Source organism: Myripristis murdjan, chromosome 21 (genome assembly GCF_902150065.1).
Source record: "Myripristis murdjan chromosome 21, fMyrMur1.1, whole genome shotgun sequence".
Lineage (NCBI taxonomy): Eukaryota > Metazoa > Chordata > Actinopteri > Holocentriformes > Holocentridae > Myripristis > Myripristis murdjan.
The window spans coordinates 25,986,793-26,012,073 of record NC_044000.1 but is presented as its reverse complement, the minus strand read 5'-3'; the positions used below and the strand labels follow the sequence as shown (position 1 = coordinate 26,012,073).

General features: G+C 44.6%; 2 protein-coding genes across 2 annotated transcripts in view; both read left to right on the top strand.

The window, feature by feature from the left end:
• The window catches only part of ccdc141 (coiled-coil domain containing 141), a 41,096-nt gene extending 38,706 nt beyond the window's left edge, over positions 1 to 2,390 (top strand). The window contains exon 30 of the mRNA XM_030080537.1: positions 1,318 to 2,390. Within this exon, the coding sequence (XP_029936397.1) occupies positions 1,318 to 1,624 (307 nt within the window). The 3' untranslated portion in view covers positions 1,625 to 2,390. The remainder of the gene's footprint in view (positions 1 to 1,317) is intronic.
• Positions 2,391 to 10,512: 8,122 nt separating this feature from the next.
• The window catches only part of LOC115380245 (titin-like), a 228,925-nt gene continuing 214,156 nt past the window's right edge, over positions 10,513 to 25,281 (top strand). Inside the window, 20 exon segments of the mRNA XM_030081336.1 lie at positions 10,513 to 10,603; positions 12,876 to 13,079; positions 14,219 to 14,506; positions 14,780 to 14,862; positions 16,707 to 16,921; positions 17,129 to 17,204; positions 17,334 to 17,474; positions 18,243 to 18,321; positions 18,713 to 18,942; positions 20,314 to 20,550; positions 20,657 to 20,776; positions 21,534 to 21,782; positions 22,176 to 22,235; positions 23,000 to 23,258; positions 23,758 to 23,824; positions 23,998 to 24,042; positions 24,044 to 24,196; positions 24,398 to 24,540; positions 24,763 to 24,911; positions 25,003 to 25,230. Coding sequence (XP_029937196.1) covers positions 10,513 to 10,603; positions 12,876 to 13,079; positions 14,219 to 14,506; positions 14,780 to 14,862; positions 16,707 to 16,921; positions 17,129 to 17,204; positions 17,334 to 17,474; positions 18,243 to 18,321; positions 18,713 to 18,942; positions 20,314 to 20,550; positions 20,657 to 20,776; positions 21,534 to 21,782; positions 22,176 to 22,235; positions 23,000 to 23,258; positions 23,758 to 23,824; positions 23,998 to 24,042; positions 24,044 to 24,196; positions 24,398 to 24,540; positions 24,763 to 24,911; positions 25,003 to 25,230 — 3,117 coding nt within the window.

The following is a 25,281-nucleotide window of genomic DNA, read 5'->3' as shown; positions in this document are numbered from 1 at the left end:
TTTGGATGTTTGGAGGTTTTTTTTCCCCAAATTTTCATTGTTTCCATTCGGGTTTTTAATGTGCAAATTGAAAATACAAATAAAAACAAGTGGATGGAAACTCACCTTCCAGTGGAGCAGTGGAAACAGAAATATATGAAATATCTGACATCTCTGCCATTTGTGTGTCAGTTTGATAACTTTCCATCTACAGTCCGTCATAGTAGTGTTTGGATTTTTTGACTAATATTTTCTTCTGTTTTTAGTTTGATTAACACAAGTTTGCCAGTTAACCAGTTTGTTCTGTACTAGAATAGCATAATATAGATATTGTGTTTGTGTGTACAGTAACAAAGCCAGCTGCAGTGTTAATGCTAATGCTAAACATCCCCACAGAGATGCATTAACCTGCCGAAGCCGAGTGTTAGGGGTGCAGAGTGAACATTTATGCCTGTATTTCAGATTGACACATGGTGTTAACGGTGTGAGATTATTAGATTATTACATGCAGCGTATGAGTTGTTAGCCTGCTGTTAGCGTGTAGCCTGACTGCCGCCCTGCCAGCGACGGGCTCAGGAAGTGTTTCTCCACACCTGCTGAAGGTTTGTTCAAAAAGCTCAACATGAATCTTTCACACATGATTGTACTGCTAGCTAGCCCAACAACGGCAACCACGGGACAGATCTTTGGCATCTTTTTCCTCAAAAACAACAAAAGAAAGTCCCTGGTTTGGTTCTGCAAACATGAAGAAGTCTGTTCACTCCGTTACCAGCCAGAGGAAATCTGATCCATGTCAACTGGGGAAGCGCTAATGCAACGTGCAGATCTCTGAGTCACTGAACCAAATTAAAGTCACTCACATTTAGTTTAACAGAATCTGGCATTTCACATTGTCCCGGGCAGAGCGTTAGCAAGGTGAGGCTAACAGCAGGCTAGCTGTTAGCATGCTAACACAAAGCTATAGCCTGACAAGAGTCACCTCAGTCTGCTCTGAACTAAATAGCTAGCAGGCTAATGAAGTTACTGTTAATAGACTAATGCTAGCTGCTACGTTAGCTAGTGTGCTAATCAGATGTGTTAACAACAAGACAGAGCAGGTTATTTAGCTAATTAATCAGTCAGATGGATCAGTGATGAGAAGACAGAGCACGACACAGTCAGCTGATCAGGGACTGTTACCTCCAACATGGCCGCCCAAAACGCCTCTTTAGCCTTTCACTGCCTACAAGTGCTAACCTGTCACATGCACTTTAGCCAGGCTAGCTAGCTAGCCAGCGTAGCAGGCGTTAGCTGAGAGTGAGGCTGTGTGCTGATCCTCTGTCATCATCACCGCTCCAGGTGGAAGGACGGCGAGCAGCCCACCACCGTCGCCGCAGGCCGAACGCCGCCTGCCAGCCACAACACACAGCCCGTGTCTGTCCCCCCGGACTCAGACTCGGACTCGGACGGTGGGCTGCACGACGCCCAGGCCGCCGCCCTGCAGGACTCGCCGCGCTCTGCCGCCGCCCTGCAGGCCACAGCAGGTCACTGCGGCGGTGACAGGTGGCTGGTGGCTGAAGTTTATGACATCATCAGTCTGGACTGGCACACCTGGTTTGGTACAGTGTGCGTTCTGCTGTGGCTGCTGTACCTGATCATCCTCTGAACACACACACACACACACACACACACACACACACACAGAGCACCTGTTGGGCTAATAACAGCCAGTTTCCCAGGTCTCTGTGTAAGCTCTATGTAATCTCTGTGTAATCTGTGTTATCATGTGTCACAGAGTTTGTTCAGATGTTAAATGAGGTGAAAATGATGTTGAGCCTGTAGTCAGTCTGAGGGAGATGATGTGAGTGGAAACGTCCTATTTTAATGTTTTTATCATAACTTTTTTGTCATTTCAAAATCAAGAAAACCATGGAAATACAGATTTTTTAAATATAAATATTATTTGGGAATCAAGTCCTTGTAAAGATAATGTCATAACCTTTACAGTGATAAAAATCCAAATCCAGCCTCACAGAGACAGGGCGATCAGCTGATGGCAGACTGGAGATGCATCAGCTTTGAACCAGAGGAAGTGAATCTGAAACCTTTTTTATTTAATAGTGATTCAGTCTGTTCTCACCTGATTTGTTTCCCACCTGGTCAGGTAAACAGGAAGTGCAGCAGGAAGTAGCTGGCTTTAGTCTTTCCTCACATCGCTTCACATCTCTAATCTGTCCGAGTGCGTCTGTGTGTCACCTTTAGCTGAATGACATATTGATGATTATGGTGATGATGAGTGGCTGATGTTGTTATTGATGTCAGGCTGCAGTTTAGATGTTTGAGTTTTCAGACGGCATGTAAGCACTTATCTAACATCCTTACAGCACCAGAGCATTTACACAATCTGTTTCTGTAGAGGAATAAAATCACATCTGGCCTGTTTGTCGTCATTTGTCTGTTTTATAAACTCACACCTGCTTCACACCGCTCAGATATCTGAAGACAACACTCTGTCAGCTCAGGTCAACTTTACTGGAATTAATGTAAGTGACGCTGGAGGAAAAATAAAGATAAATGAAAATTAAAATGAGAATCTGTGCCAGCACTGACTTAATTGCATGGATTTGAAATCCTCAGACCTGCTGAAGACTATGGGTAAAAAAAAAAAAAATGATGATGATGACAATAAGAATAAGAATCTGTATGAATTAAAATGTGATAACTGAGTATAAATTTATCTTCACACAGGGATCAATAAAGTATTTCTTCGGAAACAGCTGTCAGTAAAGTACAGTCCAGTCGAACAGCAGCACTATGAGCTCAATGCCAAACATAAAAGTGAATGAACACCTCTGTTACTGTGACAACAAGATGCCTCTTTTGATGGCGCTTGATATCCACACTGAGAGCCAGGAGTTCTATTCTGAAAGATAATGTAACCCAGCAAGGCCCCGGGGAGCTAACACGCCGGCTGCAGGTTCCCGTTCAGAGGACACACATGTCACCGTCAGCATCAGCATCCTGAGTTACCATCTACACTCACCCCTTTGTATACCAACCGCCTTAAAATCAAGAAGAAGAAGCATTTAAAAAAAAAAAAAAAAAAAACATTTAGGCAAAGATTTCATGCTACAAAGACTCTTATGTTATTCATCTTTAACACAATCCCAGTTTCTTTGCAGATGAATCTTGTATAATTAATTAGATTATGATTTTGGCTAAATATTATATCCATAAAATTATTTGGTGTAAAAAAAAAAAAAAAAAAAAACTCTTTTACACTTTTAAAGATTGTGATTTTAAAACACATTTGGCTGCTGTTGACAATTTAAAAATCAGAAATCACAGATTAGGAAAAACTATTGAATTAAACATTTCAGATTTACTCCAGTCAGCAGACACTGAAACTTTCTGTTTCTTTTTCTTTCTTTTCTCTACATTTTCTTATTTGTTGTTCAGTGTAATTTTTTTTTATTATTATTATTTTATACTTTAGTGTATTTACAGATTTTACAGAAGAAGAAGAAGAAGAGGGGCGGGGCATGCGTGGTGTAGGCGGCCGGTCACGTGACGTCACGTTTCAGCGGTCAGTGTGTGGACGGTGCTGCGCCGCGCGCCGTTTCAGTTTGAAAACGGTTTTTAAAAAGAAGTGTCAGTGAGGAGGAACCGTTAGCCTGTTAGCCTGTTAGCCTGTGGGTCAGCCAGCAGGTTCAAATCCACTTAAAGTGAAGGTTAGCTTCCATGCTAACGGGAGAGGAGCAGCAGCCATCTGACATGACAGGTCAGTTTTCATGTTCATAACACAGAGGGGTCACTGTAACCAGCAGTGGGAACCGGTTTAAACCGGATCAGTTCAGAGGAGATGTGCTGTGCTTTGTAACCGGGTTAGGGTTAGGAGTTTTTTTTGCTTCATATTTAATGAGTTTTCCTAATGCAATGGATACTACTGGGTAAACATGAAATTCACATGATGATATGTTTTCAATGTCCTCTACACGCTTTGTACACATCAGTTATAAATAACAAAAATCTGTACCCGACACATAAACTTTGGTAACAATTTTAATTATAATAACGTTGTGGAGGTTTAAACTGCTGGGGTCAAATTGACCCCAAACATAAAAGATGTTCATAAATTTGAACATAACAGGAGGGTTAAACCAGATATAATTTAATCTGTCTGTTTTTCTCCACTTCCGTTAATCTGGTCTTGAAATTAAAGAGTCAATCCAGGGTTGCCAGGTTTTCAGAGATATCGGTGGGCTGCCTGTCAGATTACATGTGATGTTTCCTCACGGCGCACCTGGACTGAGCCGGCTGATGGTTTATGTGACATGTTGGGGCTGGATTACAGAAATGAGCTGATGCTAAAATCACCAAGGAGATCCGTGGGCAGGGAAAGACACAATCCCAAATGAAGAATCTCTGTAAGGATCTAAGATTATCTTCTGTTTCCAGCCTCCGCTGTGTCAGTGTTGGACAGGCCCAAAGAACAACATGGGGGTGCATCTTTTTTGAAATCTTTGAGGCGTCCAGTAAATCCCGTCAGGGTGTTTGACACTAAGAAGCTTCTTGTTTGAACATTAGGGCTGTTATGCTGATCTCCTGATACTGTGTCAGTGCTGTCGTCATACTCGTGATTCTATAGGTACTGCAATACAACATTGTGATTCATTTTGATGTTGGTTTTTTGAATCCTCCTGTAGTTTGTCTCTGTAAAATTTGATGAGGCTGTGATTCTCCTAGAGGTCACTAGAGGTCATTTTCTGGCTGCTATGGGGGCCAACATCATCACAAATGAATCAAATGTGGCTCATTGAATCCACAAGAGTCTCAGCTTTCCAGTCAAAGGTCAAAAGTCAAGCCAACTGATGCAGCTCCAAGACTGTTTAGGCCCCAGTCTGCACAAACACACCATTTTACAACAGGCCACGAGAACACATGTGGACTGCAGGGTTTGTGGCCCAAACTGCATGGGATTAGCAGAAGGTGGGCATGTCTGCAAAGGGGAGAGCCGTGGCTGCCCAGAGAACCAATTTTAATTCAGGCAGCTGGAGGTCAGAGGTCAAGGGACACTGCTGGAAACACACAACAGATTTTCACTCAATAAAATTTAGCAGCGAGGTTTAGCCACCTTGCTGACCAACAGGTTCCTTAGGTTTTCTAGTTTCATACGATGCCTTAAATTGATTCAGGAATTAAAAAAAATAAAAAAAATAAAAATATTAACAATATTAATGCATTCAATTTTTTAAAAAAAATCAATTAAAAATAGTAAAAAAAGAAAAAGAAATTGTGATACTTAAGTGAACTAGCCCCCCCACACACCTACCCCTCAGTCTGCCCAAGGAAATCAGATCAGTTGAGTCAGTGAGGTCTTCTGCTTCTGAAAACAGACTTTGATTTTAAAGCCTTTCCTGATTTTACGTGACTTTTAATTTTCCTATTTTTTTCCTATTTTTCGTAATATTTCCTCTCTGAGCATCTCCAGGCGGCTCACTTTGCCTCTGTGGTTAAAAAACACTGGTTCTTTTAAAAACGTGCGTGTATGTGTGTGTGTGTGTGTGTGTGTGTGTGTGTGTGTGTGTGTGTGTGTATGTGTGTCTGACTGGATTTTAGAATAGCTCTGATTGGTCCACAGGGAGAGGCGGCATGTTTGCTGGAGTCATGATGATAAAAACATGAACATGTGTGATGTGATGTGTGTGCAGCATGTGTGAGCTGCTGATGGGAGACGGATAGTCTGCTGACCCCCTCAAGACACACACACACACAATCAGTGTGTAATCAGTGTAATGATAAGAGGCAGATAGTCATGAGGCGTTCAGGTGCAGTGGGACTGGGACACGGTGCTGTTGGATGATGGGAAAGCACCGCCAGCCCTCATGCTGGTGAGTCAGGCTCCCCTGCTGTTCTGCAAACACACCTGCTGTGTGTCACTGATGTCTGCTGTGTGTCACTGATGTGTGCTGTGTGTGTCTGTGTGGTGTGTGTCAGCAAGGCCGTGTGACTTGTTGACCGACTGAAGGATTTTAATTCAGTTTTCTCTTGATTCTTTAACAAAAAAGTAAAGTTTCTGCTGCGTGTCCTGAAGATATGGCTGTTTGGATCTTCAGTCAGTGAACAGGGCTCAGGTGCTCTCCAGAGAGGGTTACATCAATGGAAAACATATTTCCAAGTTTGTCTCCTTTTGAAATCAACATCCTGTGTAGACTGTGACCGATAAAACATCCATGTAAACACGTCATCTGACCTGTTTTGTGCCCTGAACTCAGGTTTCTCTGAGGAACACGGATTTCTGTTGATATGTAACGTCGTGTTCCTCGGCACCCTGAGGAAGCCTCGTCGAGACTCAGACATGCAAAACTGAAGAGCGGTGTGCTGGCATGTTCTGTCATGTTCTGCACAGGATGTTGATTTAAAAAGGAGACAAACTTAAAAATATATTTTTCACAGAATAGGAATAACTGTATTCTGTTACAGCTTCAGCTTAGATTGCTGGTGTCCTGAATACCGAATCAAAATGAATAGATTCCTGAAGGGAGTGCTTTATTTGTTTTGTCTGATTTGCAGTAAAGTTCAGGCACATGTTTTGCACATATGATTTTTTATGTTAATGGCGCAACTTACACACACACACACACACTGGACTGGACTTTCCCCTAAACAAGTTGGGCCGGGGGGGTGGGGGGTGGAGGGGGCATCTTCACTGTCTTCTCCTCGGCTCAGCTCGCTTCACCTCTGTGCACACACACTGCACTGCTGTTAAAAGCCAACTCTTATCACAAGTGGCCAGAAAATGTGACCATTCGTCCTCAGCCAGTCTGAGCTGCAGGACAGAATGTAGTGTGTGTGCGTGTGTGTGTGTGTGTGTGTGTGTGTGTGTGTTCTGTGGGCTTGCAGAGCGTTCTCTCTGCAGACTCAGACACACGGGTTCCTCAGTTCCTCAGAGTGTTCAGACTGTGGTGCTGAAGCCAAGCTAACGCGACACATACACACTGCATTTCAGAGCCTGTACTCAGCACTGTCATCTGCCTCTGTCAACCTGTCTGTCTGTCATCACCTGTCTCTCTCTCTCTCTCCACTCTCTCTCCCTCTCTCTCTCCACTCTCTTTACCTGTCTCTCTCTCTTCATTCTCTGCCTGTCTCCCTCTCTCTCTCTCTTTACTCTCTTTGCCTGTCTCCCTCTCTCCCTCTCTCTTCACTCTCTTTGCCTGTCTCCCTCTCTCTCTCTCTCTTCACTCTCTCTGCCTGTCTCTCTCTCTCTCTTCACTCTCTCTGCCTGTCTCTCTCTCTGTCTGGTCTTTGTTAAGTAAACTGAGTGACAGGTGTGAGGTTGCATAAAATGGCTGTCGGCCTCCCATGATGCCGTGGGGCGGGCAGCTGACCAATGGGGCGTGGGCAGGGCTGATGATGCTGAGGGGCTCGAGGTATAAAAAGTGACACGACCAAACAGTCTCTTCTGAGCAGTTGGAGCATTCCCAGCCTTGCCTCGGGTGTAGGGATTGCGTCGGGAAAAAGCAAAACTACACGGCTTCGCCCCTGTGTAGTTTTGTTTTTTGGGTTTCTGAGGCTCAGCTGTTCTCATTTGGATTTTCTGACACTTTCTGGATAAGGAGCTAGTTGGAGAAGACCGCCCGTCCCGGGCCGAGCCCCTCCACTCCCCAGGCAGCCTTGTGGAAACAAGTAAGTGTGTGCGGTGTGAGGTGGACCGAGCGGTGGGATGCCGGACCCCCTCCAGACCGGCGGCCGGACCTCCTCGGCCTCACCTGCACGCCTTTTACTCTCTTAAAATCATCTTTCAGCAAAGTGCTTTCCTCCTGCTTTTCCATTTTCAAGGTGATAATGAGGCAGAGCGATTTGGGAGCATCCAAGAATAGCCGCTGATAGCATTAGAGTGGATCTCAGCCGGGCGGCCATGGCTTTTTAAGGGAATCAGCAGCAGGGCTATCAGTTGCACCTCCAGCTATGTGCCACATGGTGGCTGTCAATCAAGCGAGGGGGGGGTGGGCGTTATTTTTAGCCTGTGTGGCTTGTGTTGCAGAGCGGCTCATGATGGGGGGGTTTGGTCGGAAGTGCTGGCATTGTCCCGTCACGACACTTTTTAGTTTGGAGAGGAAGAAGGAACATTTGCCTGTCTCATCACAGAGGAGGGAGGGGCTTTTATTTTCTTGGTTTATTGGTCAGCGACAGAGCGACATTAATCAACAGTTAAACCTGTTCATCTGTTGTCCCCGGCCAGATGTGAAGAGGCCGAGAATAAAAAAAACTTTTTGAAAGGTTTAACCGTCTTATCAAAATGCACTGTCTTTCTGTCTTTTTTATTTTGTTTTGTTTTGTTTTATTTTAATATTTGTCTTATTTTATTGATTTATTTTATTTTATTGAGAATTTTATTGAGTTGTTTTTTTTTTTTTATTTTCCAGTGTTAAAAAAACATTTTAATGTAAATGAGATACTTTTGTGACAATTTTGTGGTATTTTTTCTAATTTAATTTAAAATATTATTATCATCATTATAAATATAGTTTTCATGCAGTTTTCTGAAAAAAAAAATATATATATATATATTTTTGCTCATTAGCTAAACACTTCATGTTTTTATGTTTACTGTCAGACTGGTGGAGCCAAATCATTTGTTGGTTCAGTGTGTGTGTGTGTGTGTGTGGAGGTGTGGGGTTTGTCAGGTTTGGTGTGTTTGATATGGAGCTGAGGAGCAGCTGGAGGCTGAGTGATCGATCAGCCTGATCAGATCAGATCTTCACAGCTGCGTTCTGATTGGTTCAGTTTCTCACCTCTGGACCAATCACAGTGCGATGTGGAGACAGGGCAGATCTGAGTCACAGCTCAGGGTTATGGTCCTGCTGGTCCTGTGTGTGTGTGTGTGTGTGTGTGTGTGTGTGTGTGTGTGTGTTGAGGCGGGGGGTGCAGATATGACTCATTCTGTTACATTTATAGTTGAGTCAGTTTAGCTGGGTTATTGTGTAGTTTTGGTTTGGAGAGGCTAACACATTTGCAATCTGGAAAGTTCACATCAAATCAAATCAGATTAACTCAGATGAGTGTGTATGTGACGGTGTGTGTGACAGTGTCTGTGACAGTGTGACAGGCTGACCTGAGGTCTGATCAGAGCAGCAGCTGCTTAGCTGCAGCTGGTCCTGCTCGTCTGCAGGCTGGAGGTTACGCACCCACAGCACCCACTCCTGTTACAGGCTAGAGGGGCCGAGAGGGCCGAGCAGAGAAGGGCCACTTAGTCCTGGCCAGGAATAACTGTTTAATTGCTAAAATGAAGTATCTTTTATTAAAAAAACAAAAACAGACTTCTTCTGTCTGTACTGCTGGTGTGAAAGTGAAGCTCATTTTGTCTCGGTGTTGAGTTTTGAGTTTTTTTAGGGCATTTGCTTATCAGATAATTCTGTTTTTAAAGACTAAAGCGTTTGTCTTTTCCAGTTACTGGCTAGGATATTTACCAAATGTATGTGTGAAATTTTGGAATGAAACCCTTCACACACACTTCTTTCCCCACAAAAAGCATTATTATTGTTATTATTATAAGAGATTCTTCTTCAGTAGCCTCCCTGTTACCAGCAGATGTCATGTCTGTGGGCCTGTGGCCTGAAAGTGAAACCTGTCCCCTCCCCTCAGGGCTGGACAGTAAAGCTCAGTCTGAACTCTGTAGCAGATGGAAGTTAAACGTGTTGCTTAAGGGCACTTTGGCATTATGATGTTTTACACACAGCAGCTGGCAGACGCCGCATTCCGCTGCTGCTCAGAGAAACAACCCAAAACTGATCAGCTGGGCCGCTGGCTCTCAGAGGTCAGTTCTTCTGATGGGACGGTGTAAATGTGCATTAAGCCCCGCTCCCGCCGAGCGGGACCCGGTGGGGCCGAGCGGGACCCGGCAGTGGATATGTGTGACTGTGTTGGTTCAGCTGGCAGACGGCGGGGAGCCCATTCCGTCCCGTCCCGTCCCGTCCTGCCTATCCTGTCTCAAGTGACAGAGCTGCGATCAGGACGGTCAGATCTGCTAAAAATAAATGTGAGGATCAAACTGAGCTGGAAAGTTTCCAGGGTTTAAAACTCAGCTGGAGAGAGAGAGCACCCACTTCCACAAATCTGAGATTATCAGAGATCATCTGAGAGAACTGGATGAGGAATGAACAAATCAAGTAGGGAAAGACACAGATTTAACCCTTTGAAACCTGAGCAGGCTTGTTTGATTTCTTTCAAAAACATGGGATAAAAGACAGTGAGCAACCGAGCAAGAAATTAGGAACAATTACCATAACAACAGAAAAACTAGGTTCCTGTTTTTGTTTGAGGAAAAACGAGTCGTTATGGGCAACTGTTTTATTTTACTCCTCAGTCAGAATTAAATTTACAAATCAAACGTTGGCCTCTGCATGAAGAGTTAGTGGTGTTCCTGTGTTGAGGCCCGGCTGTTTCTGCTGCTGTCTGACCATTTGTTTTATTGTGTGTTTGTGTTTGTGTTTGTGTGTGTGTGTGTGTGTGTGTGTGTGTGTGTGTGTGTGTCTCCGCAGGCTGCCGACCAACATGTCAACACAGGCGCCGACATTCACGCAGCCGCTGCAGAGCGTTGTGGCACTTGAGGGTAGTGCCGCAACGTTCGAGGCTCAAGTTAGTGGTAAGAAACTCTGCTGTTGTGTTTTAGCATGGAAAAGCCAAATGAGCCATATATATATATATATATATATATATATGTATATATATCTTTATATAGATAACAGATGTCAAACTCGTGCCACGACGGGCCAAGAGGCTGCAGGTTTTCATTCCAACCAACAACTGCACCAGGTGATTTCACTGATTAGTCCCGCCTCTCTGTTTGGAGGTAGGGTGATCAGTGAAATCACCTGGAGGAGTTGTTGGTTGGAATGAAAACCTGCAGCCTCTTGGCCCTCCATGGCACCAGTTTGACAACGCTGATATAGATGATGTTTGTCACTGAAACATTTACAAACACAAGAGAAATTGTGCATGGCGACATAAAAAACATACATTACACATGTAATGCACAGGTGTTATATCAGACATAAAAACATACACTGCAACCTCATGGCTCATAAGAGGAAAACAAACAGTCCCTAACCCTAACTCTAAAACGATAAAACAATAAAAGCGCTAAAAGACCAGGCTACTATATTAATAAATAGTAATAAATAATACACCAGCTTTGGTTATTATTTGATTAACTAGAGTGGCTGTGGTTTTTCCTGCTGATTAGTTTGTTTGTTAATCAGAGCTGTGGAGGTTGGGAGAAAAGAGAGTTTGTAATGGTTGCTTTTGCATTTACTTGCTCTGTAGCGTCTCCCTGAAGGTAACGTTTCCTATTCACTGTGAAGGATATGAGTTTGATCATTCAGAATACCACACCACCAAACGAGGCCCGGAGGGGCGGGTGAACCCTCCTGCCGATCACTTTCGTTGCCGATTTCACCAGTTTACCAATTTTAGTTTTGCACTGGATGGAAAGAGATCCAAACCAGGCTGCCATACCATATGTGATCATGCTTTCCAACACCGCATCGTAAAACAAGGGCAATGTCTTGGTGCTTACACCGAACAGTCTCAAAGTCAGACCGATCTGCCATGTAGAGCAGGGGTGTCAAACTCGTGCCATGGAGGGCCAAGAGGCTGCAGGTTTTCATTCCAACCAACAACTCCACCAGGTGATTTCACTGATTAGTCCCGCCTTTCTGTTTCGAGGTAGGGTGATCAGTGAAATCACCTGGTGGAGTTGTTGGTTGGAATGAAAACCTGCAGCCTCTTGGCCCTCCATGGCACGAGTTTGACACCCCTGATGTAGAGATACTGGGCAGGGGCTGAAACCTGCGCTCCCGAGGCCGATGAACACCTGCAGCTGCTGTGGAGCCGCTCACCTGCTGAGACGTGCACTGAAATGTTAGGCATTTTCCTTTTATTTTTCAAAGTTTAGTTTTTAGTTTAGTGCTCTTGTAGTTTGTCACGCAGATCTACAACAAGCTGCCGGAGCAACAGCCAATCAGAGCGTGAGACGAAGCCGCGGTGGCTCGATTTAGATCTGATTCTCTCTCTGCCAAACAGGCAGCCGGCGCTGCCTGCATCTTCCCAGCTGCTCTCCCTGCTGCTTCCTGGCTTTCTGCCATTTTGTCAGTGAGCTGCTCCACATTGCACAGATTATCGTCACACGGTGTTACCTGAACAGTCAGAGAAGCAGATAAATGTTAACTGTGGCTGGATGTGATGCTAGCTAGCTGCCAGGGAGTTTTCCTATTGGACGCAGCTTCAGGTGTTGCTTAGTAACCGGTTTACAAGACATTCAGCGAGTGTTTGGTTTAGTTTCTGGGAACAGATCCACATGCAGCCCTGCTCTTGTATTTATAAAGTGAATTTTGTGGTAATGCCGGTATATTTCTCTAATTATCTGCTAAAAAGTCTTTATTTACATCCAGACTCAATTAATTGATCATTTGGTTAATTGATCAATTTGATCAGAGTGAGCAGACAGTCTGAAACCCTTTAAAATCCTTTTAACAAAATTCACTTTACTTCAAGTTTTTTATTATAACGTTTTACTATTTTGGTGATAAGTTTCTGGTATTTGTTCCCCCTAATTTTCTAATAGTATTTTTTTAAAACAAATTTTGGGGTATTTTTCTGGTAATTTCTTGCAAATATTCTGATAATAGCAAGAATTATTATTTCCCGCTACCTTTCTGATTTTTTCTTTTATGGAACAAAGTTGACTTTCATTGTTTTCTTGTAAATTTTATACAAGATTCCTGTTCATTTTTGTCTCTTTGTCCCCATGTTTTTGAAAGAAATGAGGTGAATTTGTTGAGGTGTTAGTTTCTCGGTGGGTTGTTCTCCTCCTGGCGCTCAGCAGCTCGGTTCTGGGTTCCCGTTCTGTCCCGCAGGTTCTCCAGTTCCTGAGGTGAGCTGGTTCCGTGATGGCCAGGTTCTTTCTGCTGCCGCTCTGCCCGGCGCTCAGATCTCGTTCAGCGACGGCCGCGCTGTTCTGAGGATCCCTGCTGTGACCGCCGCACACAGCGGACGATTTTCCGTCAGAGCCACCAATGGCGCTGGACAAGCCACTAGCACTGCTGAACTCCTGGTTACAGGTGAGGCTGGCACACCTGCACACTTGCACACCTGCACTCCACCAGGTCTCACCTGGCAGCATCAAACTCTCAAACACACCCACATTTCAGCTAAAGACAAAATATTTAAACAAGCCTCTGAACACAGATCCTTTTATTATTTTAAAAGTGGATTTTGTTTGAATCTCAGCTCGTGTCAAATTTTATCCTAATCTGAGCAGTGGGTGTGGCCTGAGGGGTGGACGTGGTCTGGGTGGTGGGCGTGGCTTATAATATGATCCTGTAATAAAACCTTTATAGATGCAGCTGTTGGCAGCATAACTTTCCTAAAGAGGAGCGCTCAGATGTTCAGTGAGAGACTGTGAGGATCCTGTATTTTAACACGGGGCTACAGACCCAAACACAGAATATATTTCTAAAATATATAATATATATTACTAGAAAAGAGAAGATTTGGGATAAATGGAATATGTTTCTAAGTGTTCTCAGCCCTGCACCTTTCTGACGTCTGCGTTTTAAAACCTGCTGAAGACATCAGCTTCGATATCAGCCCAGAACTCATGTCCCTGCAGGGATCTTAAATGTTTCAGCTTAGACAGATAAATAAACAACAACAACAACAACAACAAAACCCTGTAGGCCATTCAGTGCAATTTTAAAAATGTCAAAATGCAGCATTTAGAGGCCCCATTAACTGAGGATCAGCAGCATCTGAGTTGATGTGTGTGAAGTACAGACACTGTAGCGCCCTCTTCTGGCCGTTCCTGGGGAGAGAGGATCCATCACGTCGATGCATTGATCATGAATTTTGCTGATTGGTCTGCATTGATCTGAAACACTTTGAACTGATTTGTTGTTAAAAACACAGAGCTCATGTGGGAAACTGTAACTTTTCTTGTCAGAAAGGTTATTAAAAAATATTATCATTTCTGTTTGATTTCTGATATTTTTTTGTTGAGTTGAATGTTGGGTTAACAAACTGGAGTCAGAGAGAGAGAAGTGTCTCTGAGCGTTGAATCAAACCGAGTCCATGTTTCTGTTTTTGATGGAGCGGCAGGCCGAGGCCAAGCAAAAGTCGCTGCTCTGATTTAGTTTCATGAAAACCTCAAACTGCCAGTGAGTCTGACGGGAGGTGGTTGTTTTCTCCCCGTGTTCCTCAGCGGAGACGGCGCCCCCTAACTTCCTCCAGAGGCTTCAGAGCCTGACGGTACGACAGGGAAGCCAAGTGAGACTGGATGTTCGCGTGACAGGAATCCCTACACCTGTGGTGAAGTTCTACAGAGAGGGAGCTGAGATCCAGAGCTCCGCCGACTTTAGGATCATTCAGGAAGGAGACCTTTACAGTCTGTTGATCGCCGAAGCCTTCCCAGAGGATTCTGGGACGTACTCTGTAAACGCTACCAACAGCAGCGGACGGGCGACCTCCACTGCTGAGCTGCTGGTTCAGGGTAAGACCTCAGTCTGTGTGTGTGTGTGTGTGTCGAAGAGTATTCAAAAATTGTATTCAGCCATCCATGGAAATATCATTTCAGTCAGTCAGACTATTTTTTGATCTTTATTTTGGATCCAAATTAACCACAAACCTGCAATTTGCAATTTTTTTCTTTTGCTTTGAAATGTTTCTTCATATATTATCACCACTGTGTTCACACCTGCTGGTGGCTGTAAACTCATTTTTTCTCTCATTAATAAAACTGGGTGTGTTGGTGTGTGTGTTCCAGGTGTTGAAGCAGTTCCAGCTAAGAAATCCAAGACTATTGTGTCCACATCTCAGATGGCGACTTCCCAGACCCGAGTGGAGAAGGTAAGACGCCACAACAAGAAGTCAGGAAAATACAAATTATTTTAATCATTTCGTCATGACAGCTAACAGTTTATATATTGGCTTCAAGCTTTAGTTTCTCGCTAGTGCCGGTTTCGGTAGTATTAGCCGTAGCCATGACATCAGTGCTCAGACTTCAGGTCATTCTTCAGGTGTAGTTTATTATGCTTCTTCTTCGAGAGACTAGATGTTTCCATGGCGTACTGCTGCCCTCTACTGTTTCGCACATGTAGCTGCAGGTGGATATGGATAAATGAAAACAAAACTTACACTATATTACCAAAAGTATTCGCTCACCCATTCAAATGATCAGAATCAGGTGTCCTAATCACTTGGCCTGGCCACAGGTGTATAAAATCAAGCACTCAGGCATGCAGACTGTGAAACAAGACATTTGTGAAAGAATGGGCCGCTCTCAGGAGCTCAGTGAATTCCAGCGTGGAACTGTCATAGGATGCCACCTGTGCAACAAATCCAGTCGTGAAATTTCCTCGCTCCTAAATATTCCACAGTCAACTGTCAGCTCTATTATAACAAAATGGAAGCGTTTGGGAACAACAGCAACTCAGCCACGAAGTGGTAGGCCACGTAAAGTGACGGAGAGGGGTCAGCGGATGCTGAAGCGCATAGTACAAAGAGGTCGCCGACTTTCTGCACAGTCAATTGCTACAGAGCTACAAACTTCATGTGACCTTCAGATTAGCCCAAGTACAGTACGCAGAGAGCTTCATGGAATGGGTTTCCATGGCCGAGCAGCTGCAGCCAAGCCACACATCACCAAGTGCAATGCAAAGCGTCGGATGCAATGGTGTAAAGCACGCCGCCACTGGCCTCTAGAGCAGTGGAGACGCGTTCTCTGGAGTGATGAATCATGCTTTTCCATCTGGCAATCTGATGGACGAGTCTGGGTTTGGAGGTTGCCAGGAGAACGGTACATTTCAGACTGCATTGTGCCGACTGTGAAATTTGGTGGAGGAGGAATTATGGTGTGGGGTTGTTTTTCAGGAGCTGGGCTTGGCCCCTTAGTTCCAGTGAAAGGAACTTTGAATGCTTCAGGATACCAAAACATTTTGGACAATTCCATGCTCCCAACCTTGTGGGAACAGTTTGGAGCGGGCCCCTTCCTCTTCCAACATGACTGTGCACCAGTGCACAAAGCAAGGTCCATAAAGACATGGATGACAGAGTCTGGTGTGGATGAATTTGACTGGCCTGCACAGAGTCCTGACCTGAACCCGATAGAACACCTTTGGGATGAATTAGAGCGGAGACTGAGAGCCAGGCCTTCTCGACCAACATCAGTGTGTGACCTCACCAATGCGCTTTTGGAAGAATGGTCAAAAATTCCTATAAACACTCTCCTCAACCTTGTGGACAGTCTTCCCAGAAGAGTTGAAGCTGTAATAGCTGCAAAAGGTGGACCGACATCTTATTGAACTCTATGGGTTAGGAATGGGATGGCACTTCAGTTCATAGTATGAGTAAAGGCAGGTGAGCGAATACTTTTGGTAATATAGTGTATGTTCCGTCACCTATTATACTCGCGTGGTAACTCACCCGTGCTGCACACCTCTGTACCAAACCCAATGCCCTGTACCGAAAATTTTCAGTATGAATACATGTACCGTTACACCCGTACTAGTTAGAGTGAACATGCAGTGCCAATCTGCCACTGAGAAAATCATCTAATCCTAAATCAGCTGTGCATTGTTCCTCGGGTGATGAAAAGTTAGAGGTTAAAACAGAGATTTGTCATCAGCTGAGCCTCAGTTTGAGAGTTCAGTCGTTCTTCAGCTGATCGGTTTCAATGTGGCTCCTCCTGGCAGAGGGTGGAGACCAGCTTCCAGGCAGCCACCATGATGGAGATGCATGTGGAGGGCAGTGTGATGACTCAGCATTTGGCTCATAAAACGCCGCCGCGAGTTCCCCCCAAACCCACGTCCAAGTCCCCCCCCTCACTGCTGTCCAAGGTGACCGGAGGCCGCCAGCAGTCGCCCTCACCTGTCCGACACGTGAAGGCACCCACGCCCACACCTGTCAGGTACGATGCACGGCATGCTTGGAAATTATGGACTTTGTAATGATGTATTTCCTCAAGTATCTTAAATGCTCGCATCAAAGCTTCATTACAAAACTCTCCCTACTCTGTAACTCGCTCACTCAGGCTGTTTATTCTTCGCATCAAAAAACATCTGGAAGAAGTCTGTGTTATGTTCTGTTGTGATGTTTTGTTTTGTTTTGTTTGCAGACCTGTGTCTCCTTCCACCAGACTGTCAGTTTCTCCCATCAGACCGGTCAAGTCTCCCATCATGACCAGGAAACAGGTGAGAGCACTCGCTCTCTGAGTCACCACTGAAATCTGGGATTAAATCAAGAGTCAGGACACTTTCATGTAACAACAACAACAACAACAATAATAATGATAATAATAACAGGGTGCTGTCCCTCTGCAGGTCTCTGCCTCTCCGGAGGTTCTGCCGCCCTGGAAGCAGGGAGACTACATGGCCGAGGCCAGTTATACCAGTATGACTAGTACGGCCACCCAGCTGCACATGGAGCGGCACTGGGAGCAGCAGGTCACCGCCACCAGAGAGGTGAGAGTCAGGGGAGGCATCCTGCTGCTGTGTACATGAGCATTGTGACATCACGTGATCGAAGCAATAAGAATGAACATGAATGAAACTTGAGCTGTGCCTGCAGAGTAGTTAAAGGGGGATTCCACTGTTTCTGGTATGTCTTTTCTGTTTGGAAATGATGTTTTTTATTCAGAATAATGGAATTCTCTTTTAAATATAAATGATACTTTGATTCACACTTAATTTGCATAGTCTAGTATTGATACTCAAGTGATTGTAATTTATAATATTGTGAAAGTAGTCAGGTTAGGGTTAAAAAAAAATAACACAGAAACCAAGACCAACAAAAAGAATAGAAAATGTATAAAAGTCCTGGTACCCATTTTTTGAGGAAATTAAATGTCTCTTTTCTTGTTATTTTCTATTTGAGTGTGAAAGCAGATTCAGCAGTAACCTTTCACCAGGAACAAACGACCTGATAGCACTTTGACAAATAACTGTAATTAGACACACAAAATTAGGATAATGGATTTGCAAGCTAGCTAGCTTTATTAAACATCTACACTGATGACCTGACTGTTGGAAATCAACACTGGACTACCCAAACAAAGTGTTGCTTGTTTAGCTGAAGGACTGCAGCGGTACTTAACAAATGCATATTGAGCAGTGACTAACCGAATGTTCTGCAGTGGAACAGGATTTTACTGCAGGTTCTGCCTGTTGGATGCTGCGTGAATCTGATTGTGTTTGATTGTGGAATGTCCTGATGTGCTGTGAATGCGTCAGGACGAGCATGTTTCCCAGGGCGATAAGAGCGTGGCGGTGGCCACCGTGGTGGCGGCGGTGGATCAGGCTCGCAGCCGAGGTCAGCCTGAGGCCGCGCCATCTGCTCAGCAGGTAGAATCACCTCATTCATCCTGATATGGCTCAGACACACCAGCAGCTCATGTAGAAACATGGACCCGACATGTTAGTGGGATTACATTAAGCTTCAGTCAGCTTTCATGGGCACTACATTAACCTACAGGGTTTTTGAAAACACAGCTTTTTCTTTCCGTTTCAACCTTCTGACCTTACATTCTCTGCTATTCTTTAAAAAGCACAGTTTGATGCCGTAGTTCATTTTGTGATATCAGATGACACATTTTGTATCGGTGGAAACTCGTCAGACATGTGTGTGGAGTGTTTGCTGATGGTCGTCGGGCTTCAGGTTAACGCTGCTGTCCTGCTGTTTGTGCAGAGCTCAGCGGCTGCAGACGTTTCCTCTGCTGTAAAGAGACACTCAGAGACACACACGACTGTCCTGCACGCAGAAACATCCTCATCTCTGCACAGACAAGCAGCTGCTGCCCCACCCGCAGAGCTGGCCCCGCCACACAGTGCGGTCCCACAGAGGAAAACAGACACACCTCACTCTGAGGGGCACAGATTCATTAGTCTGGACTCCTCAGGGCCTCCTCCGCTGCAGACCTCAGACGAGCTGCAGGTAGACAGAGAGTTTTTACATGCACACCAGTAATCTGCTTAAGGCAATACTGCAGATCAGGGGTTTTTAAAGAGGGGTTCAGGGCCTTTGAGGGTCTTCGAGGAGGTCTTCAAGATGCAAGCAACATGCTCTCAAAACACTGTTTCATTGTGACTTTTCAAACAGCCAGACAGACACATTTACATGTCCAGTGTTGCCTTCAATCAGGTTGAGGTTGAGTTTTTAGTGTGCATGTAAACTCACTCAAACAGAGATTTATCCCTGATCACTGAGACTCACTGATTTTTTATTTATTCTGTCATCTCCTGGTTCAGAAATTGCCATCACATCCGTGAACACAACATTTAATCCACAGTGTGATCTGCCAGGTTAACATTTTCTGAGATTCTCCAGTCGTTTCTAGACTTCTTCGTCTAACTCTCATGGAGTTTCTGTCTCCTGCTCCATGCGACCGCCAAGTTTGGTTGATCAGCTCCTTCCATGTGGAAGAGAGAATGAGAGCTTCAGCAGGAGAGTTCTGCTCCAGCATGAACGAATTAGATACAGACCAGAAAACACCACTTAGAGACAAAAATTTGTACGCACAACAACACGTTTGTCTTGGTTTCACTTTCAACGCTCTTTCCAGCTCCCTGCTTCCAAAATGTTCTCGTTCTCACCACAGGAAAGGAATTAGAGGAATGCTCCCTGATGTTTTGGGCAAAAATCCTGTTTTTCTTGACTTCCCCAGACTGAGACCAGATGTTGGACACCAACATCTGGTCTGGCCTTCACCTCTGTATTTCCAGTGGTTCAGTTCCTATGGGTAGCATTTCAAATCTGCATGATCCACTGTGTGAAACAGACAGCTTCAGAGCTGCTGGAAGCTTTATTTTTTTCACTTTGACAGAGCAAGACTAACAACTCCCATAGACTTCAAGTCTTTATGCTAAGCTAACAGGAAATGCTACCCATAGGAACTGAACTGTTGGAGTATTCCTTTAATGGACCAAACTTGGTAGATGTATTACACTGACATGAAGCAGCAGATACCACAATATGGAGAAGAATCGGACCTGTTACTTTAAGAAGAAATCATGCCAAGTCATGCCAAGAGTGCAGCTTCTGTTTACACGGGTGATAACAGAGATGCTGCATGTTTCAGGCTGCACGCTGCATGCTGCACGCTGTGATTCACGATGACGACCATCTTTTTCAGGAGCACAGCCATTCTGTTACTGATCTCTTGTCTACGTTGTTTGGAAGTATTTGAAGTATTTGTTTAGAAGTATTTTGAGTTGGTTTTTTTTTTTTTGAGTGTTTTGCTACCAGCCTGCCAACATGGCCGCCATGGATGTGTTGAGATCTGTGTGCTGCTCGTTGTGTCTCCAGGCTGAGGGAGGGAAAAAAGCCGAGGCAGTGGCCACAGTGGTGGCCGCTGTCGACCTCGCTCGCGTCCGTCAGCCCGTACATGTGGAGGGTGGCCGGGCTGAAGAGGAAGTTGTAGAGGTGGAGTTCAGGCAGCAGGCCGCCGCGGCTGCTGAGAAACATGTTGCAAAGAAAACACTTCTGGTTCAAACGGCCGAGGTCGATTCGGCCGCAGAGCAGCGCACGGTCCAGGTCTCCCAGGTTGGAGGAGTTTGTTTCATTCTTACTGAGACGATACGAGGTTTAATACAACATGGTCTGACTCTGTTTGTAACCACTGAACGATGAACTCTGTTGGTTGCTTTAGATACAGAGAACTACAGAAACCTCCACCTCCACCCATGTGGACACTGGTGCTGCCCCGCATCCAGTCCCACATTTCACAGTTTCTAAAGTTTCTGTCCCTAAGCCTGATCCTGCCTACGAGGTAAGGACGGGAGCTGCAGACAGGTGGCGCTCACCAAAACATCCATTCCATCTTTAACACGATGCATCCTAACACACCTCCACTGGTTTCATGTGGTGTGCTCCACTCTGAACTCCTCGTCACAGTGTCACTCATCCCCCTAGCAAACTACATCACGTTTTCTTGTTTGCAAATTGTTTTCACGTGTATTTTCTTATTCTGGAATATTCCTCAGTATTTTCAAATTAATTCCTATTTCTCATGACATTCACTTCCCACTGTTTATTTTCCTCAATAATCCCCAGTCACTGATTGTTAAAGCGAAACTGTCTGTTTGTTGTGGAGTGTTGTGCTATGTGGTTCTCTGGGTGTGATGTTGGTCCACATGGTGGCCTTCTGAGCTCCCCTGGCTATATTATTATTGTAATATAGAGCATAAACCAACACCAACAATGAGGATGATCCCTGTGTAAACAACATCAAGTCCTGGTATTCATTGTTTTGAGGAAGTTAAACTTTCTTGTTATTTTCCAATTTGAGTTGGAAAGTAGATCCGGCAGATAGCGTCTGCAGGAAACAGCTGCACAGTAACAGGATACTTTCACTGTTAACTGTAATTACACAGGTTTCTGTGCTAAAAGTGTTATTCTGCGAGCTGTTTTACCGCCATGTGGACACCTATCACACCCAGGGAACTCGTTGACCCAACACCACAACAGAGTTTTGCTTTAGAGTCGCTGTAGCTTGGTGGTAACGCTGTTCTCCTTGGGTTGGTCAGGTGACCCGGGCGGGCTCTGCCATCGCCACGCTGCACAAAGAGTTATCCTCTCCCTCTGCCGCTAGAAAGATCATCAAGCCGGTCAAGTCTCCCAGTCCCTCTCGTAAAGTTATGGAGACAAGAGTGACGCCCGAGCCCCTCCCTCCTCCCTTTAGAGACCCCAGGTTTCAGACGTGCTATGACAGTCAGTTACAGGCAGGGGGCGCATACGCAGTGAGTGAGGAGGAGTTTGAGGACTGGGAGCCTCAGGTTGGTACTGCGAACCTTCTCGCTGTAGTTTTCTCCTTCACTTCCCGTTTAACCCTGTGTGGACTGTCACCTGCGTGCCCATTGGTTAAAACCTCCTCTTCACTGTAACGCCACAGCCAATCAGACATCTACTTTCACTCCAGCGCTCACCCGCCTCATGAAGAAGCAGCCATCTGGCTCATTTCCCCTCCTCTTCTCCTGTCTTCTTCCTGTCTTCATCTTCATCTTCACCTCTCTGTCTCCCTCTTCTTCTGTGGTGGTGGTTTGTCTCTGCAGGTTTTATCTGTGCTAACTGGCTGCCATCCCTCCATCCTTACAGTTCGCCACCCTGAGAGAAAAAAACCTTATTCATATCTCAGAGTGAAGTTATTTGAGCTTTTGGTTTTTCCTCAGGAGGCGGCCACGGTGCCAACGCCGGCTCAGGAGCCCGTCGTCCCTCCAACCCTCATTGCTGTGAGTACTTGCACTTTCACACTAATTATGATCCTTATTATTAGCTCTTATTTACCCTTGTTGCATTGTTTTTACTTTTAACTTCTGTTGACTTTGGTCAAATTGTTTTTCTGCCTTTTATTTAAAAATTGTGGAGCAGGGGGGAGGAGGTAATATTCTGAGAAAAAAAAAACAAGATTAAAGTCATAAATTTTAAGCAGTAAATTTACAAGAAAGAAACTTCTGAGATTGTGAAGTCACAAATTTTTGAGGAAAATTTCTTCATGTGACAGCCAGTTTGGTCTACAGTAGTCAACTTGTCCATACAGGTCAATTCGTGGTTTTGATCAATACCTTAACATTTGGTTAAGCCACATTATATTCATTCCTGTGCCTCCTGCATTGATCTCTACAGGGGAAGAGGAGGAGGGAAAGCATAGGGAATAAGAAAGGAAGATGGAAATACAAAAAGAGAGGGTTAATAGTAACTATATAAGATCTAATTATAATTTTGTAGTTTAAGAGGAGCAAGAACTCAGGTGACTGAATTCTTGCTCTTATTTATTTTATTTTGATATTTCATTCTGTCTCTTCAAATGAATGCAAATATGTGTACATTTATGATGTACATGTGATTATCTTAGTAAATAGATGTAGTTGTGTTATGCAGTCTCAACACAATACTTGATTTTGTTAGTTGTGTCTCCTTCATAATGAAGCAACAATGAAAACTGCTTTGGTCTCTCCATCTGTCTGAAAGCCTGCTGTGGTTTTATTTCCTGCAGGGCTTGAAGAACACGAACGTGACGGAGGGCGAGTCTGTGACGCTGGAGTGCCAGATCAGCGGCCACCCGACCCCCGTCATTATGTGGTTCAGAGAGGACTACAAGATCGAGAGCTCCATCGACTTCCAGATCAGCTACGAGAACGGATTCGCCCGCCTGGTGATCCGCGAGGCCTTTGCTGAAGACAGCGGCCGCTTCACCTGCACCGCCACCAGCGAGGCGGGAACTGTCAGCACATCCTGCTTCCTGCTCGTCAAAGGTAACCGCATGACAAAAAAAATGGCCTGCTCACCCTACTGATGTAGGCCAAACAAAGCAAATGCCACCTGTATTTCACCCCCCCCCCCCCCCCCCCCCCCCCCCAAAAAAAAAAAAAAAAAAAAAAACAGGTTCTACTCTGCGTAAAAATAGGGAACTTGGAATAATATCTCTTGATGTGAAATTAATATTAAAGAGTCTTCTTAAAAACGCAAGTTTTGAAAACAAATAACCAAAATGATCCAGTCAAAGATTTTTCTGATGGTATTTGGGTCCTGGAAGCTAACATTTGAAAAAAAAAAAATTACAAGAAAAAAAGCCTAATGTGATGTACTTTCTAGATTAGATCAGGTTGATGTGACAGACAAGTTTGGTTGTACAGCTTACTTGAACATTTATTATAATAATATAACAGCAAGTTCCTTTAGGATGAACTGGCGGAGGCGTTATCAGAGAATACTGCAGTTTTTTTTTTAAATATCCCTGATTATCCGTTTTAGTATCAGAAGAAATTGAGAGCAGAGAAGAAACTACGACAATAACCGAAGTTGGAATTGCACAGAAAACGTGAGTTGCCAAGTCTGGAAGATTAAACTGTGGTGTCACCTTTTGTAATTATACTTATTACAGATCAGTCCTAAACAAACATGATTACTGTACATATGTATTAAATATTTAACCGTCTAATTTGTCATGGCCATAGCATTTGCCCTAACTGTTGCTTTGAAATGTCACTTTAGTGTTGCTGTAGAGACAAAGGAGCAGATTGTGGCAGAGGTAACCACCTGGAGAGGCCGCTGCCCCCTTCTTCATCAGGAAGCCCAGCGTCCAGAAGCTGGTGGAGGGAGGAAGTGTCGTCTTTGACTGCCAGATCGGAGGAAGCCCCAAACCTCACATCATCTGGAAGAAGAGTGGCGTGCCCCTCACTACTGGATACAGGTGCAGTTTCAATCATTCTCTTTTCCATTAGGCAGCATTCACACGGGGTACTGGGCATCTAACACAGTCACAGAGCCGTTTGAAATGGCGTGGGTTATGTTGTTGTGGGTGAGGCTTTAAACCTTTCAGTCTCATGTCAACACCACCTTAGGATTTCAGCACAAAGTGAAATACTGGACCGAGTGTTTTATTGTCCATCAGATATAAAGTTGCCTACAAGAAGGAGACTGGAGAATGCAGGTTGGAGATCTCCATGACCTTCGCTGATGATGCTGGAGAATACTCCATCTTTGCCAAGAACCCACAAGGAGAAGCCTCAGCTTCCACCAGTCTGCTGGAAGAAGGTACCTTCAGGCAGCTATCTCTCAATCCAGTCTTCTTTGATTTTCATCTGAATGGAAATGCTATGTTTGACTTTTTTCATGAAGGAGAAGTCTTTTTTTTTTTTTTTTTGGCAACATTCCAGTCATATTCATCTCTGAATGAGGAACCTTGCATGTTTTGAAAATGCTATGAAATGCTGTTTCTGGACCTGTGTCTCAGAGTATTTCTGTTTGTGTTTGCAGAGGAATATGAAGCGTACATGAAGCAGCATGACATGACATATAAAACTGAAGTGACAACGACGGTGGTGCAGGAGCCCACTGTGGTCGTGAGTCAGTACGAGCTGGAACAGAGGAGGGTGACAACCCCCATGAGTTATTTTTCCGCAACGGTACTTTTGAGCAAAATACCCTTCTTTTGTTTGCAGCTACATGTAAAAGTTGATTCCACTTTAATGTCAAACAAAACATTTTTTTATTCAGGAGTTCCACATCTCAGCCTTTGAAGAGAGGATCATCCAGGAGATTGAGCTCCGTATCATGAGGATTACCTACAGAGAGATAGTGACAGAGGATGGAGAATTGATGGTGACTGCAGCAGAGCACGAGGTCGTGCAGCCAGCCTTCGATACTCCAGTCAAAAACTACAGGATCATGGAGGGAATGGGCGTCACTTTCCACTGTAAGATGTCTGGAACCCCACTGCCAAAGGTAAAGGAGAAAACACCTGTGTATTCTGATGGTGACGCTCAGAGGAATAAA